The sequence below is a fragment of the Lactuca saligna genome, chromosome 9 (assembly GCF_052625555.1).
Source record: "Lactuca saligna cultivar CGN05327 chromosome 9, ASM5262555v1, whole genome shotgun sequence".
NCBI classification, from domain to species: domain Eukaryota; kingdom Viridiplantae; phylum Streptophyta; class Magnoliopsida; order Asterales; family Asteraceae; genus Lactuca; species Lactuca saligna.
Window position 1 is genome coordinate 176,328,152 of NC_136425.1, and position 16,356 is coordinate 176,344,507.

The 16,356-nt window shown below is 39.4% G+C and overlaps 1 protein-coding gene across 1 annotated transcript in view; it reads right to left on the reverse strand.

Annotated features, from left to right (window-relative positions):
* The window catches only part of LOC145018588 (uncharacterized), a 2,574-nt gene extending 1,007 nt beyond the window's left edge, over positions 1–1,567 (reverse strand). The window contains exons 1-4 of the mRNA XM_078976467.1: positions 1,436–1,567; positions 667–717; positions 237–507; positions 76–137 (exon numbers count right to left, since the gene is read on the reverse strand). Of these exons, the coding sequence (XP_078832593.1) occupies positions 76–137; positions 237–507; positions 667–714 (381 nt within the window). The 5' untranslated portion in view covers positions 715–717; positions 1,436–1,567. The remainder of the gene's footprint in view (positions 1–75; positions 138–236; positions 508–666; positions 718–1,435) is intronic.
* Between the last annotated feature and the right edge of the window lie 14,789 nt (positions 1,568–16,356).

The following is a 16,356-nucleotide window of genomic DNA, read 5'->3' on the forward strand; positions in this document are numbered from 1 at the left end:
CACTAACAGGCAACAAATGACACTTAATGTCTGTTCAAAATGACAAGAAGATATTATAAAGCTCATAGGTCATACATTAGATGGTTTTGATGAGTTAAATCTCTCTACAAAAACTTCCTTTGATTTCTTCAACACTCCTACATTTACAATAGTGAAAGAAACCATTATAGCCACACATATACATTTATGTAGATTTAGATTTTCCTAGAGAAAAGATGTTGTAAATGCAGCATTACCTTCCTTGTCATATAGACAGACCTTTTTGATACCAATGTCTGAAAGCCATTCCAAAAGTTGAATAACTTCTGTAGTCTCACGAGCTTCAACACTGTCTATGACAACTCCAAGATAATTGACTCGTTGTAAGTTTAAATGTTCATATGCTTTCACTATTCCATTTGTTATAAGGTAGTTTTCAACTGTTTGAAAGACCTCTTGGGCAAAGTAAAATACCCTAAGAATCAAGTGGAGAACATGCCATAGCAAAAGAAAGATGCTGTTATAGTTCTGCATAAGATTATATTCACATAAGCAACTATATCAAGTATCATGACTTTTGGATCCATGAAATGAGAATCACAAATGAGTTGATAAAGAATATTAACTTCCATAAGCTAGAAAATACCCACAAAACCAACTTCAAAGAAGAGAAAAAAAGATTATTACCGGTGTAATCCTGTTGAATGTCTGTTGGAAATCCTCTGCCACATTCATGGTCTACAAACAAAAATAAATGGATAAACATAAATGATATACTATAAGGTTGCAAATCTGGTTAACAGGTCAAGGCATAAACAGTAAACCCCTAATCATGCTCTAAGCAACAAATTTATAAGAAAACTTTGCAATTTCATCATTGTGGTTTGTTTTAACTGGAAGAACTTTCAAGAGTTGTAAATTAAGCTACAAACAGGGCTCTCGGGTAACTGGCAGGTAAGAACGAAAAAAAAAAACTCGAAATTTTCTTGCATAGTAAACAGAAAAAATAAGAGGGGATAAGATACACACCATTGACAACAGGTGAAAACTTGCTTTTCTTCTTGAGCAAATCAATCAAAACAACATTTTCATCACTTGTACGGAGAACACATAAAATCATACGAAAACCTAACTCTTGCTGGTTTCAAACAGCTTCACAACTCAAAAATGGTATGTCGTGTAGAAACCAAAATAAACTAAAAACTTGGAAGTCGTGAAGCTGAAATCGGTTTGTAGATGATGAAAACGATCATAATACCAGACTCACGTACCAAATTCAGTAATGAATTGACGCTAATATTCATGATCAGAAAACCAATATTCCACATTAAATACCACTAATCAGTTTTGAACAACAACCGATTCGTAACATACCATCAAATTAAGTGAAAACAAAACCCTAATTGTGCATAAGAGTGAGAAAGAAGTAGAATTGCTGAACAACAATGGTACTTACATAAGGAATCTTTTTTTCTACTGTTGTATCTCCGAAGGCGATCTCCGCCACACCTTGATCTCGAGAAAAGTAGAAATTGAAGCGATGAGAATAGCGTATAAATGGGGGAGGTGTGAATAAGTGTGATGAACTAAGGGCAGTTTCGGCTTTTCATCCGACATACCCGCCAAAAAAAGAAGATATAGCGGCTATCTTCGATTTTATTTTTTTATAAAACTAGATTATAACCCGTGGAAACCACGAGTAAAATATTTATAAAACATATTTAAATTATTAATAATTTAAAATAGATCGTTAAATTTGAATCAATCATTAGTAAAATGTTTATAAAACATTTAAATTATTAATAATTTAAAATGGATCCTTAAATGTGAATCAACCACACGTAAAATATTTATAAAATATTAGATTTATTAATAATTTAAAATGGATCCCTAAATGTGAATCAACCAACATGATGCTTGTTATCAAGATTTAAAAACAATATTGAAATACTTGCAAAAATTACAAGTAATTGGGAATAAAATGGTGTTAGTTAAAAATATAGGGTAGTTATGTAAATGACTATTACGTTAAACAGTTAAACGATTTACATATTACTATACTATAAGCATATGTTGATTCTTATATAAATATCGATAAAATGACATTTTGAAAAAGGTTAAATAAATAAGAAATATCAATTTTGAAGTTATTATACCTAGTTGTTTTCGTTGTTACCAAATAAATAAACAAAAAAAATAATTTAAAATTAAATATTATTACTATTCAATATAATTAAAATATCAAATTAATATAATTTTTTTTTAAAATGACTTGAATCGCTAAACACAGACATATCATCCCAATTTTTATCCTTAATCTATGGCCGATATACGAAAATGGCCACACTTGCTTGTCTTATTTCTCACAAAAATATACATTTGTACATATAAAGATTAGATATCAGAAGCAAAATCATCCATCAAAGCAGTCTTGTTTGAAGCTAAGATTACACGTGTTAGAACATGAAGTAATCGATAAAGCATGAAATGTCGACTGAAGCAATATTTTGTTAGGATACGACGTTGGCAAGAATGAAGGTCGCATGGTAAAGTGGTGAAATGGAAAGTGAAACGGAGGAATGTGGGATGAAACATAAAACAATCAAGATGCATGATCTATTTTGAGGTGTTGAGGTATTTTTATCTATACTAATTGTATGTTTTTTGGTAAATTTTATTGAAGGAATACATCAAATGATGGAATGAGAATTCTTATGAAGGAATACATACTATGAAAGCAGGATCCTATAAAGTACATTTGACTAAAATGACTTCAAGTATTTTATAACATGCTACTCTAATGCACTATATACTTTATAGCATCCTATTTTCATAGCAATCTACACTCTTTTTTGTTAAATATAGAATCATAATTCCATTTTATATCTTGTTAAATATGGCATTATACTTAATTTTCTTCTTTTTTTGACAAACATTATGAATGTTTGTGATTGTGTATGGATGTTATTGTTTATGTTTGTGAAAACAACATCCTACTATGTGAGTGTCAGTACATTGGAAAACATGAAGTTTTATAAATTAGGTAAAATGGTAATTTTACAGTAAAGATGATGAGAATATTATCATATCTACCATCCATTATCCAACCTAAAACGGCAACAAAGTGCAGCCAACACATACATAAGTCTAAGAAATAAATAAATAAAAAAAACAAAAGTATATTGATATTTGTCAAAATACTACAATTTATTAGAGTTCATGAAATATGAAGCTTACACATATTGGGACTTCTCAAAACAGACACTTTACTTTTCTTTGACTGTTTCAAAGCGTTGACCATCAATTGTTTGTTGTCAACATAGTTTTTTAGGAAAATAATAGGCCATCTTGCACATAATTAATCTCTTTAAAAAGGATCAAAGATATCATAATTAGTATAATATAGCAAAATCTATGACATGTTAATAATACATTGGGACATCAATTTTAATTATTTTTACATTAAATTGTGATTCAAACACTAATTTCTTTACAAATGCTTATCATTAATACTCTTTACTAAATCTATAATAATATATTCTAATAATTGTATACATGTTATATAATACTCTAATAGATTGACAAAATAAGAACATAACTCATACAGGGAAATCAACTTCAAGAAACTACTCTAAAGATACAGAGTTCTACAAATTTCACATGATAAGAATAACTAATAATCATGATACCCATTAATATATATATATATATATATATATATATATATATATATACCGTTTTTAGGAAGTTACAGGTTGTGAAAGTAGTTTTGCTTAACCAGCTAAGGCAAATGTGTTGGATTGATCATTGGATGGACAACAACATTTGCAAGGGTAAATTTGTCAATTTCACCATAGTCAATCATTGGGAATTTGCTAATGTTCAAAACCATAGACTCATTGATTTTAAAAGAATCAACATCAAAGATCTGCTAATGTAAAACTCAAAAAGAATAAACATAAATAATGATTAGTGGTTACTAAACCTGATAAAGAACCCTAGAAAGCGGAAAGTGTAAGATGGCCTTACTTTGATTAAAGGCCTTCTTTCGAGCTGACATTTCCTTCTTCCCAACGAGAGCATGATGGCAACTCAAGCACATATTTTATCAGTTAAGTTCTTTCCTGAAAAATATCTGACAAAACTTTGTCCAACATTAAAGTTAAAAATACACACCACAATAATTTGTTGTAGCCTAGATATGAGTAGATATGAAGCCAAACAGAGTAAGTACAGGAAAAAAACGGACGAAGATTAGATAGACTGGGAAATGATTAAAAAATGAAAGAGCAAAAAATATAGGTTCATAAAAAAAAATCTTACCTAAATTCATGTTGTTTGTAAAAGGGGAAAAAGTGAAAACTGGACCTTTCATCAACAAAAAGAAATATATTCAAAACATAGAACTCGAAAAAGTAATAAATCATGATAAATAAGTATGGCTAATTAAACAACCATGAACAATGTGCTCCGTGTGACGAAGGAACCAACATGATGGATGATGTGATTCGTGCGATATTCATTGATGTTTCGTCAAGAAATTGATCCCCTAAAGCCAGAAGCATCAACACCCTTTTAAGAAGGTTATTCACATCATCCAATTGAACGTATCTCATCATGAATTTCTTGTCCTTTTAGTTCAAGTCATGGAGAGGTTACCTAAGACTGAAAATGACATATTTTATGAAAGCGAACCCTTGAAAATAAGCGTTATAGAAAGATGAAGGAAAAAAGAGGGAATCTGCTTTTTAGAGCCATTATAATACGACATCATCATTGAAAAGGATCTTTGTAGAGTTTGGAGAAGGAATCATAGCTACCCAGGCTGTGTCATATGAAGATAAATAAGTAGTGGCGGTGATTGTGGCAAAAGAGATGGTTTGGGCATAATTAGGGTTTATGGAGAAATATGTATTCGATTGGGAAGGAGATTCCTGATTTGGATTGGATTTTCTGCAAAAATAGAGAAAATGAAGAATAAAATAGGAAACGATTACCTACATGATTTCGTGGATTTATCCGAATATTACTAATCAGCACGAAAATCTGGGTGACTGAGGAGCGAATTCTTGGATTGAAGCTGGAAACTTAGATCTGTTTCCAGCTTTGTGCATGAAACCGCTCATATACTTTCTGATTTTTCATAGCTACCATCGTCTTTGTCCCCTTTTGCAATGCTCGACTGAATCAAATCTCCGGTTTGTAATCAATTAAGAGTTGAAATTTCGGCTCCTACTCAATGCCCGACAACAAAATTTGCGTAAAATTAATGGGTATGGAATTGCAAGTGTATAAATAAACTTTGGAAACGATTCATTTCAACCATCCCTGGAATTTAGGAGCTGATTTATCGCTAAGAAGTTGGAAACTTTTAATTGTTTCCAATATCAGAGCGAGACAAATGTCGTTTTACGAGCGGGCATTTTTGGAACTTCACATAGAAATTGTAAGCGGGAAAATTCGTTGGGGGATGGCTAATTGACTGCCACGTGGCGAAAAATGGTTTTATTTATTAGAATAGGGGATTCTTATCGGAGAGAAGATACTTCTATTTTACTCTTAAGCTACATTTCTTTTCTTTTTGTCTATAATGGAATTTGAATCCACAACCTATAATTGAAAGGGTTTTTTTTCATCAACACCGAATACTCTAGGTTACAAGCATTTTGATTGAACAAAATGCAATTTGTTCAACTTAGCTCACTTGCTTCGGATTGGTCCACGTTATTAGGAAAATGACAAAAAAAAACACGTTATAACGTGTTATGGTGGTAACGGGGAGTAACGTGCAGTCTCATAACACCTAATAACGGGGAAGGGGGGCGGTGTTCACGTGTTATAACATGCAATAACACCCAATAACACCGTTGCCCATACCCACCTCTCTCAAACATTCTCATCATGCTTCTCATTTTCTCATCATGCTTCTCAGTTTAGCAAATGTCTATAACTTAAGTGGTTTGGTCATTATGTCTCCGACATGTTTTGTTCCTCTGGTCCTCTACAATGCAGCAATGTTATGGAACCTTCACTCCTTTACACTCAAAGGAAGTGATATCTTGCTCATATGTTCCTACTATAACTACGATTTGATTTTTTGGTAATTTGATGGTTAAAGTGTTGTCATACATTAGACGTGTGTAGTTTCCTTCCTTCACGTATCCAAGTTGCTTTAGAATTCCATGAACCTATATTGCTTAGCATGCTTAAGCTACTACACCTATATACTCCGCTTACGCAAAGGATAAAATCACAATTAGTTGTTTCTTTGAGCTTCATAAAATTGCTCCTAGGCATACACAAACACATATCTATGTGTGCTTGTGTTGCCATCTTCATCTTCCGCATGATCACTATTGGTGTACACCATAAATATATCTTTCGATGTATGTTTGTAATAAATTCATACTCCATGTACCCTTTTATATATGTAAAAGCTCTCCTAGCAGCTTGAAGATGCATTTATGTTGAAATGTTCATACCCTGCCCAACATTAAGCCTTGAACAATTGGAGTATTAACATTTTTCTATAAGTTGTTTGTATCGTGTTGCGTCTACTAAGTTTTCGTGTTTGTCCTTATTTAACGTTGAGCCCATAACAATTGGGATATCCACCTTTTTTTATTTATCATGCCAAACTTCTTAAATACTTCAAGATGGTACATTTATTGACATATAAAGAACCCCTTCCTTTTGTAATACTTCAATTCCCCAAAAAAAAAAAACATATTCCCTAAGTTAGTCATAACAATTCTTATATCATGGATATTTTCAAAAATCAAGTAAAAGTCAAGTGTTATCACTTGTATGGAATAAATCATATGTATCGTCCTAAAAGTACTAAGTAAAAATTTTCATTTATAAACCAACCAAATATTCATTCGTTACTTCCAAAAGATAGACAAAGTATAATGTATTCTCAAAACATCAAAGTAAACAGTAAAAAGATAGTGCGGAATAAATCTCTAGGGATGCATTACGACCAAGTTGGGTCATTTCCCTTTGAACGAGAAGTACCTAAAACATTTAAACATAAAATAGTAAGCGCATAGCTTAGTGAGTTCTCTAAAATACCACATACCATACGTAACATCATTCCCCGCCCACACAACTAACGGGTCCTACCCATATCATGGACCCCGCACAACATACATGCAAGAGTCACAAAGACAATCTAGCATCCTACGTAGTATAGTGAGAAAAATCACCTCACATACGCAGTCGACAACTAACAAGCTCAAACAATCGCAAAGCGGGTGATACACACCTCCTATAAAATCATACAAGGCAACCCTTGGTCCACATTCTAAACTAGGAATTTGATTAAAAGTTAAACCATGTCAAAAAGTCAACAACAGTCAAACTCAACTCCATATGACCTCCACGTCGTGGCCAACCCAAGTACACTTTATGACCATTCAACTTGGTCACGTCATGGACATTTAACTTGTTCATGATTAAATCCATTACCGCGTCGTTGTAGGCACGCTACTACGTTGTGGCAAAGTCCATGCAAAACATGTAACATCCCGGAATAGCAAGAGTAGAGTTGAAGGACTAAAAGTGTAAATTTTGAAGGGCAACTCGGCGAGTCCATGGATGGACTCGGCGAGTAGGGTCGCGACTTTGGTCGCGAGTCAAGCGGCCTACTCGGCGAGTCCAAAGATGGACTCGGCGAGTAGGTTCTAGGTGGAGAAAACCCTAAATCCGGGGAATGAGCCCTATTTAAAGAACATTATATCCTTTCCCCAGCCTCTTTGATCCCCCTTGAAGTCCAGAAACCCTAGAAAGTGTGATTGAAGAAGATTGGAGTGCATTTGGAGCTTGGGGAGGTGTTTGTTGAAGAAATCTTGAAGGATAAGAGGCTTGGATCAAAGGGATTTGCTTGGATTCGAGTTTCATTGCAGTTGGGGCATTCTTTTGAGGTAATATCTCGTTCTTGGGCTATCACTCATATGGATTCATCATTTTGGGGTTTGTGGGGAGTATATTTTGGTATGTTTTGGAGTTTGGAGGTTAGATCTGAGGTTGCTACCTCAGATCTGGAATATTGAAGGCCTAGAGTGCATTAAAGTTTCTGTGTTTGAGTGCTTAGTGAAGCCATCATGTCCCAAACCCTAGCTCTAAAGTGAATAAGGCTTAGATCTCTTTGGATTCACGTAAAGTTTGCCACTTTACGTGATGGATGGGTTGTAGGAGGCTAGATCTATGTTTTGGATCAATTGCATGACCTGGAAATACTTCTGTTTGGATTCAGACCGGTTGTACTCGGCGAGTCACAAGGGTGGACTCGACGAGTTGCTTGAAGATAAGCTGGAACTCGACGAGTTGGATGAACAACTCGGCGAGTAGATTGAAGATAGCCTTAGACTCGACGAGTTTGTTCTTGGACTCGGCGAGTCTTATCGAAGAGTCCCAATATTTTCTGGTTGAGTCGAGAATCAGTGAGTCAAGGGATGACTCGGTGAGTTGGGTGCGAGTGGACTCAAATTTGTTGGACTCGACAAGTCTCGGGGTGACTCAGCAAGTGAGGTCGCAGGTTGAGGGAAGTTCTAAGCTTGGGGACTCGGCGAGTCATCGTGTTGACTCAGCGAGTAGAGTCAGTCAGGGGTTGACTTTGACTTTGTCCAAGGTTGACTAGTTGTCGTCCAGGGGTATTTTGGTAATTAAGGATATATATTGAGTTGAGTGTTTTGGTGTTCAGTGGAGGAGTTCGTGTCGGAGTTCGGAGCAGCGGGATCTTATCCTTTCAGCCGACAGTTCGAGGTGAGTTATCATCACTATATCAATAGGGTCTACGGCACCAAGGCCGACCCTTTACCGGATGGAAATCCGGGTAGTTGTTTGTTATGGTATTGCTGGATATGGGCCGGAAGGCATTATGATATGGGCCGAAAGACATTATGATATGGGCCGGAAGGCATTCTACGTTATGTGGACCGGAAGGTCATGGCCTGGAAAGGCGTATGTGTGTAAGTAGTATTTTGACTGAGACGTAGGGTGATATATGCTCGTGATCAGCTAGGTCGGTATCCTGGTTAGGGTAATGATATGTTATGTGATCTGCTTGATCGATTTGTTGACTGTGAACTGTTATATGATTGAATGTTATGTGCGCAGGGTTGTTTAGACTGGAGTTTGACCTGATATGCATGGTTGGTCTATGTTTTGTTATGTTATGTATGCTTTTTATGTTATGGGCCGGAAGGCAATATGTTTTGGATCGGAAGGTCGTGGCCCGAAAGGGCGTATATGTGGTTGGTATTTTGGGGGTATCTCACTAAGCTTTCGGGTTTACAGTTGTGGTTTAATGTTTTTCAGGTTCTTCAGGAGACTGTGGCAAGGCAAAGGCGTGATCGTACCGTTCCTCGCATTTATGTTTTATGAAATGGACCTGGGAATATTCTGATAAATAATGTATTGAACACCTTTCTGTAGTAATGTTATTAAAATGAATTGTTTTGAAAAGTTTAAATTTTGTTGAAATTTTTGGTCGTTACAAGTTGGTATCAGAGTCTTGGTTTGAGCGAATTGGAGGAACACTCGTGTGAGTCCAGTCTCAAATCGAGGAGGGTTTTAAAAAGAGAAAGTAAAATGGTATTTAAATTAAGTAAAAGGAGGACGCGGAGGTACGATTAGCCGGAGCCAGTAAGTAACCCCAAATTACCATTCATGACATTTGTTTTATTGCGCTTTGATAGAACAACATGCTAGTGTTAAGCTAGGGATCTTCAGGATTTCATGATAATGTTGCCTGTTTTATGATGCCTACTAGCCTAGGGTTTTCCTCTGTTGAGATTTCCAGTGTTCCTCTAGGAGTGAGGATCGAGCGCTTGCTATGAACATTTATCGCTAGGGTGTCGTGGTAGTACTTCATACAAATATGGGTAGGTGTGGAAGGTAGTATGGGCCCGTACTACTGAAAGCACAGGACCCATACGCGTATCAGGGAAACCATGACCTCTAGGGTTGGGTTGAGAGTTGGTTCCCGGGATAGTGGGAAGAGTCTGAGGTTTTCTGGTATATTTTCAGTATGGAGATTTCGAGGCATGCTGGGAGTGGATCCGGGTCAGGATCGGGTGCAGGAGGAGGAGTTGCGGACGGGTCAGTACCGCCTGAGGTTATCGGTCAGATGAGTACGCACGAGTTGGATGCGAGGATTCGTGAGATCCTGCGTGATGAGGTTGCTGCATTGTTCCAATCCGAGCTGCCGGAACTGTTTGGGTCGATCAAGACCGCCATGGTGGAGTATTTTGATGAGTGTTATGCGGCTCTCACGGAGACGGTTGCCGTGGCGGCTACAGCGGTTGTAGCAGCGGCAGGGGGAGGAACTAGTAGGGGTTTTCAGTATCGGGACTTCGATAATGCGGAGCCTCCCACCTTTGATGGAGTTCGGGATCCGATCGTTGCTATGAGATGGTTATCAGACGTGGAGGGGTGTTTCTTCATGTATTCATGCCCTGCTGATCAGAGGGTGAGGTGTGCTCTGAACCTGTTAAGGCTCGGGGCAAAGGATTGGTGGAGATTGACCACGGGATCATACTCAGACGCACAGAGGGCTGCAATTTCATGGGATCAGTTCAGAGATATGTTCAGCACTCGTTATGTTCTGCGAGTCGAGAGGGAGAAGTTGGCTCAAGAGTTCCTGGAACTGAAGCAGGATACGGAGTCGGTGACGGAAATCACCAGGATGTTTACTGAGAGGGCGATGATTTGCCTTGAGTTCGCTTCGGAGCAGGCTCAGATGTCCCGATATCTGAGTATGCTAAAGGGGGACATCAGTCAGTTTGTGTCCGCGCAGAGGTGCGAGACTTTGTTGGAGTTGCAAGAGGCCACCAGGCGGCGTGAGTTAGAGATTGGGTTGCAGTTGCGTGTGCTGAGGCAAGCTCCAGTTCAGTCGCAGGCGGCGACGAAACGGTCTAAGACCGTTGATTCCAGGGTGGGAGATCAGGGCAACCACGTTTGTGGAAAGTGTGGGAGGGGTCACGCCGGAGTTTGTCAGTCCGGTGGTGCATGCCGCAAGTGCGGAAAGGAGGGACACTATGCGAGGGTTTGTCGGCAGTCAGTGTCGGTTCGGGATTTAAGGATATGTTATCATTGTCATCAGGTTGGATACTTGAGGGTCAACTGTCCACAGCTTGCTGCAGGACCGGTGCAGGCTCCAACACCGGCCACGTTGAGGATCACAGGTGTAGGTCAGAGTGGAGCGGAGCCCCCAAAGGGCTTAGGTTCGTGCTTTTCAGCTTGCAACGGAGGAGGTTAGAGCAGTGCCGGATGCAACTGCGGGTATGTTTCTTTCTTGTTGTCTGGTTGATTTATTATTATTGTGGAGTATCGTTTATCTGCTAGTCTCATTGGATGGTTTTCGTTTTGGTATCTGTTGTTCCTTGAGGGTCTGACATGGTTATGGATTAGTGTTTCGGGTTTTCGTTTTGGTATCCGTTGTTCCCTGAAGGTTTGGTATGGTTATGGTTTGGTGTTTTGTGCTATCATTGGTTATCATTCGTGAGGGTGATTAGTGGAGATGTGGCGTTGGTTGAATGTCGGGTAGCATCTTCAGTCTGAGGAGTGGTTAGCTGAGGAATGAGTACTTTTGAAAGGATTAATCAGTGTGGGAATGTGTTTTGCGAAGGTTGCTAGTACTGGTGGAAATCAGTCTGCATGTAAGTGTGGGGTTTTGTGCAAGGTTATTTTGGGATGTCGGTGTTAGTGGCCGGTGGTTGATAGTCAGTGCCCTAAGTGGGGGAGAATCGGAAATTCTCTGGATGATCAATAGAATTGAGAGGTTGTTTAGCTGCTTGGGTTTCGGCGATATTTCTTTCAGACGAGAGCAGGATGGTATGGGTGAGTGGCAGGCGTGCGGGGCAGTATATAGACCTATGGCAGTGATTGTGTAGGGCCTGGGATCAGGCTGGGATCGAGAATGTATGGTGGAGATAGAGTTCGGAACCCCTAGGGGGGGCTAGAATTGTATGCAGGGGAGGATTTCCTGGAAAGATAACTCGGATTGAGGAATGCTAGTTGAGCGGTCCGGAAAGACTGACGGCCGGAAGGCGTACCAGTCAGACTGAAGGCCCTGGAGGGCGGCCCAGATTGGCTGAAGGTTTTGAGAGTGGTCCAGATTGACTGAAGACCTGGTGAGGTGGCCCAGTCATGCTGAAGACTCTGCATGTGTCGTTAGACAGGTGCGAGGTAATGGATTGAGTATGTCGCGATATGATAGCGTTGCAAGGTCTGGCCCCGGGTATGGATCGTAATCAGTGAAGGTGGTGCATGGTTTTGAGAGTCTTCTCGGGTGGATTCAGAGTATGTATGGTGCATGGGATAGCGGTTACGCTATAAAGAGGTGATGTAGCGTTGGGTGAGCACCGTAGTACTTGTCGTGGTGACACGACGGTCGAGTGGTTTTCCTTGGTAAGGAAAAAGGGAGGAATCTAATTCTGAAGGGGAGTGCAAATTCATGAAAGTGAAAGTGGCAGTGTAGAGTTATGATCGGGGTGTTCCAACGATGGTCATTGAGCAGCGTGTGCGGCGGCGGTTTGGGATGACATCATGAGGGGATGTCTGTTGGGGTCGTAGAAGGGAATTACAGGGCTGTAAAGACAAGAGGCTCGTAAGGGATGTAGATATGGAGTTTTGGATTTCCAGTTTGATTTCGGTAAAGGATCTGTGTATCAATGGTTCATCCTGAGGGATGTTTTGAGGGTCGTCAGAGTGATGGGTTTCCTAACCCTAGAGTGCTAGAGCTAGTTCAGCATGTGCATGCAATTGCAAGAAGAGAACTCATGGGAGTTGCTCTGAAGAGTGTGTCTTTCTGTCAGCACGGAATGGATAGAGTTGGACTCGGACCGGGAATTGGGTGGTGCATAGTTTTTTTATGGCTCTTATGGGTCGAGTGATGGTTGTGATTTTGAGCACTGTTGCATCATGAGTGGTACCCAGCTGTTGTGTGTGATTATCAGAGGGTAAAGTCGGTGTTCGGTTTGAGGCGGTGGTCAGGACACCGCAAGGAAGGAGAAAGTGAGTTTGAGTTCGGATGGGTATGCCTTGAGGGACCTAGTTCGGTTAAGGCCAGGTGGCGTGTTGTGGAAGTATTTTTGAGATGACTTGCCGTAGGCTTCGAGGACGAAGCCTAATTTAAGTGGGGGAGAATTGTAACATCCCGGAATAGCAAGAGTAGAGTTGAAGGACTAAAAGTGTAAATTTTGAAGGGCAACTCGGCGAGTCCATGGATGGACTCGGCGAGTAGGGTCGCGACTTTGGTCGCGAGTCAAGCGGCCTACTCGGCGAGTAGGTGCTGGGTGGAGAAAACCCTAAATCCAGGGAATGAGCCCTATTTAAAGAACATTATATCCTCTCCCTAGCCTCTTTAATCCCCCTTGAAGTCCAGAAACCCTAGAAAGCGTGATTGAAGAATATTGGAGTGCATTTGGATCTTGGGGAGGTGTTTGTTGAAGAAATCTTGAAGGAGAAGAGGCTTGGATCAAAGGGCTTTGCTTGGATTCGAGTTTCATTGCAGTTGGGGCATTCTTTTGAGGTAATATCTCGTTTGGGGGCTATCACTCATATGGATTCATCATTTTGGGGTTTGCGGGGAGTATATCTTGGTATGTTTTGGAGTTTGGAGGTTAGATCTGAGGTTGCTACCTCAGATCTGGAATATTGAAGGCCTAGAGTGCATTAAAGTTCCTGTGTTTGAGTGCTTAGTGAAGCCATCATGTCCCAAACCCTAGCTCTAAAGTGAATAAGGACTAGATCTCTTTGGATTCACGTAAAGTTTGCCACTTTACGTGATGGATGGGTTGTAGGAGGCTAGATCTATGTTTTGGATCAATTTCATGGCCTGGAAATACTTCTGTTTGGACTCAAACCGGTTGTACTCAGTGAGTCACAAGGGTGGAGTCGACGAGTTGCTTGAAGATAAGCTGGAACTCGACGAGTTGGATGAACAACTCGGCGAGTAGATTGAAGATAGCCTTAGACTCGGCGAGTCTGTTCTTGGACTCGGCGAGTCTTGTCGAAGAGTCCCAATATTTTCTGGTTGAGTCGAGAATCGGTGAGTCAAGGGATGACTCGGTGAGTTGGGTGCGAGTGGACTCAGAGTTGTTGGACTCGACGAGTCTCGGGGTGACTCGGCGAGTTAGGTCGCGGGGTGAGGGAAGTTCTGAGCTTGGGGACTCGGCGAGTCATCGGGTTGACTCGGCGAGTAGAGTCAGTCAGGGGTTGACTTTGACTTTGTCCAAGGTTGACCAGTTGTCATCCATGGTTATTTGGGTAATTAAGGATATATATTGAGTTGAGTGTTTTGGTGTTCAGTGGAGGAGTTCGTGTCGGAGTTTGGAGCAGCGGGATCTTATCCTTTCAGCCGACAGTTCGAGGTGAGTTATCCTCACTATATCAATAGGGTCTACGACACCAAGGCCGACCCTTTACCAGATGGAAATCCAGGTAGTTGTTTGTTATGGTATTGCTGGATATGGGCTGAAAGGCATTATGATATGGGTCAGAAGGCATTCTACGTTATGTGGACCGGAAGGTCATGGCCTGGAAAGGCGTATGTGTGTAAGTAGTATTTTGACTGAGACGTAGGGTGATATATGCTCGTGATCGGCTAGGTCGGTATCCTGGTTAGGGTAATGATATGTTATGTGATCTGCTTGATCGATTTGTTGACTGCGAACTGTTATATGATTGAATGTTATGTGCACAGGGTTGTTTAGACTGGAGTTTGACCTGATATGCATGGTTGTTCTATGTTATGTTATGTTATGTATGCTTTTTATGTTATGGGCCGGAAGGCAATATGTTATGGGTCGGAAGGCAATATGTTATGGGCCGGAAGGCAATATGTTTTGGATCAGAAGGTCGTGGCCTGGAAGGGCGTATATGTGGTTGGTATTTTGGGGGTATCTTACTAAGCTTTCGGGCTTACAGTTGTGGTTTAATGTTTTTTAGGTTCTTCAGGAGACTGTGGCAAGGCAAAGGCGTGATCGTACCGTTCCTCGCGTTTATGGTTTATGAAATGGACCTGGGAATATTCTGATAAATAATGTATTGAACACCTTTCTGTAGTAATGTTATTAAAATGAATTGTTTTGAAAAGTTTAAATTTTGTTGAAATTTTTGGTCGTTACAAAACAGTCGCAACATTCTCCATCGCTACGCCATGTCACTCATCTTGCTACATCATGGATACTGCACTATGACAACTTAATGGATTGAGTCCTTAATATGTTAAGATCATTGTTCATACTTTCTAGTAGGTTTCTTAGGACTCTAATGGTCCATAAGAATCCAAACTTTATGGACATGCATGAACTATGCGCCCTTCACCAACTAGGTCAAAATGTTGAAAAAAATGACCTAAAACTTGTGTATCCCTCTCAAAACTCATTCAACTTCTAGATCTAGAAGATACAGTGACCAAGCGACAAACGAGAGTTATAAAGTTGCAAATTTTATCTCGTTTATCCAACCCAATATGATCTAAAACATGCCATAAAACCTATATATATATATATATATATATATATATATATGTATGTATGTATGTATGTATGAAGATATAACAAAAAAAGTACAAACTTGAAGACTTACAAAGAGTCCAGAAGGTACACACAAGGAGTAGAGACAATTTGATTGATGATCTATGCGCAAGAGTTCCTTCTTCCTTCTAAGATCATACAACTACCAAAAAATGGTCCAAGAACTTCAAAATGGAGGTTAGGGTTTATCAAATGTGCTTTGGAGATGATAGAGGTTGAGAGTGGAGGAAACCCTAGCCATCACTTCTTTTAAATATGGCTTAAGACCTAGATTGTATGGTTTGCCAAAAATGAGTCACCACATCGTGGCAAATGCATGACAATATCATGGCACCCATCTAATAAGATACACGATCCCGTAAGAATGACACGCCGTGGTGCCCCTCACCACGTCGTGACCATCAGAATTCTCATAAATAGACTATAAAATCATACCTAAAAACCTGAGTGTTACATCATATACATAGATAATTACAATGATTATATGACTCGCTGATTTTGTTTATGCTTTATGAAAATCAGAGTACCTCTTTTAATAAAAATGTTGCCGAATTTATTCGACAAAACCTAATATTATTACCACTAGATTTTAAAATAATTTCCTTCGACGAAACCTAGTATTATTACCACTAGATTTTAGTCTAATATTTACCGTGACTAATTATTATTATTATTATTATTATTATTATTATTATTATTATTATTATTATTATATAAGCGTTTAAACAATACTTTCCAACCACGATGTACATACATGGGCCAGACATAAAACATCGGAGGGCAGGACCATTTTGGCGTATAACACTTCTGAAATCCAACAACCCTATGCGTC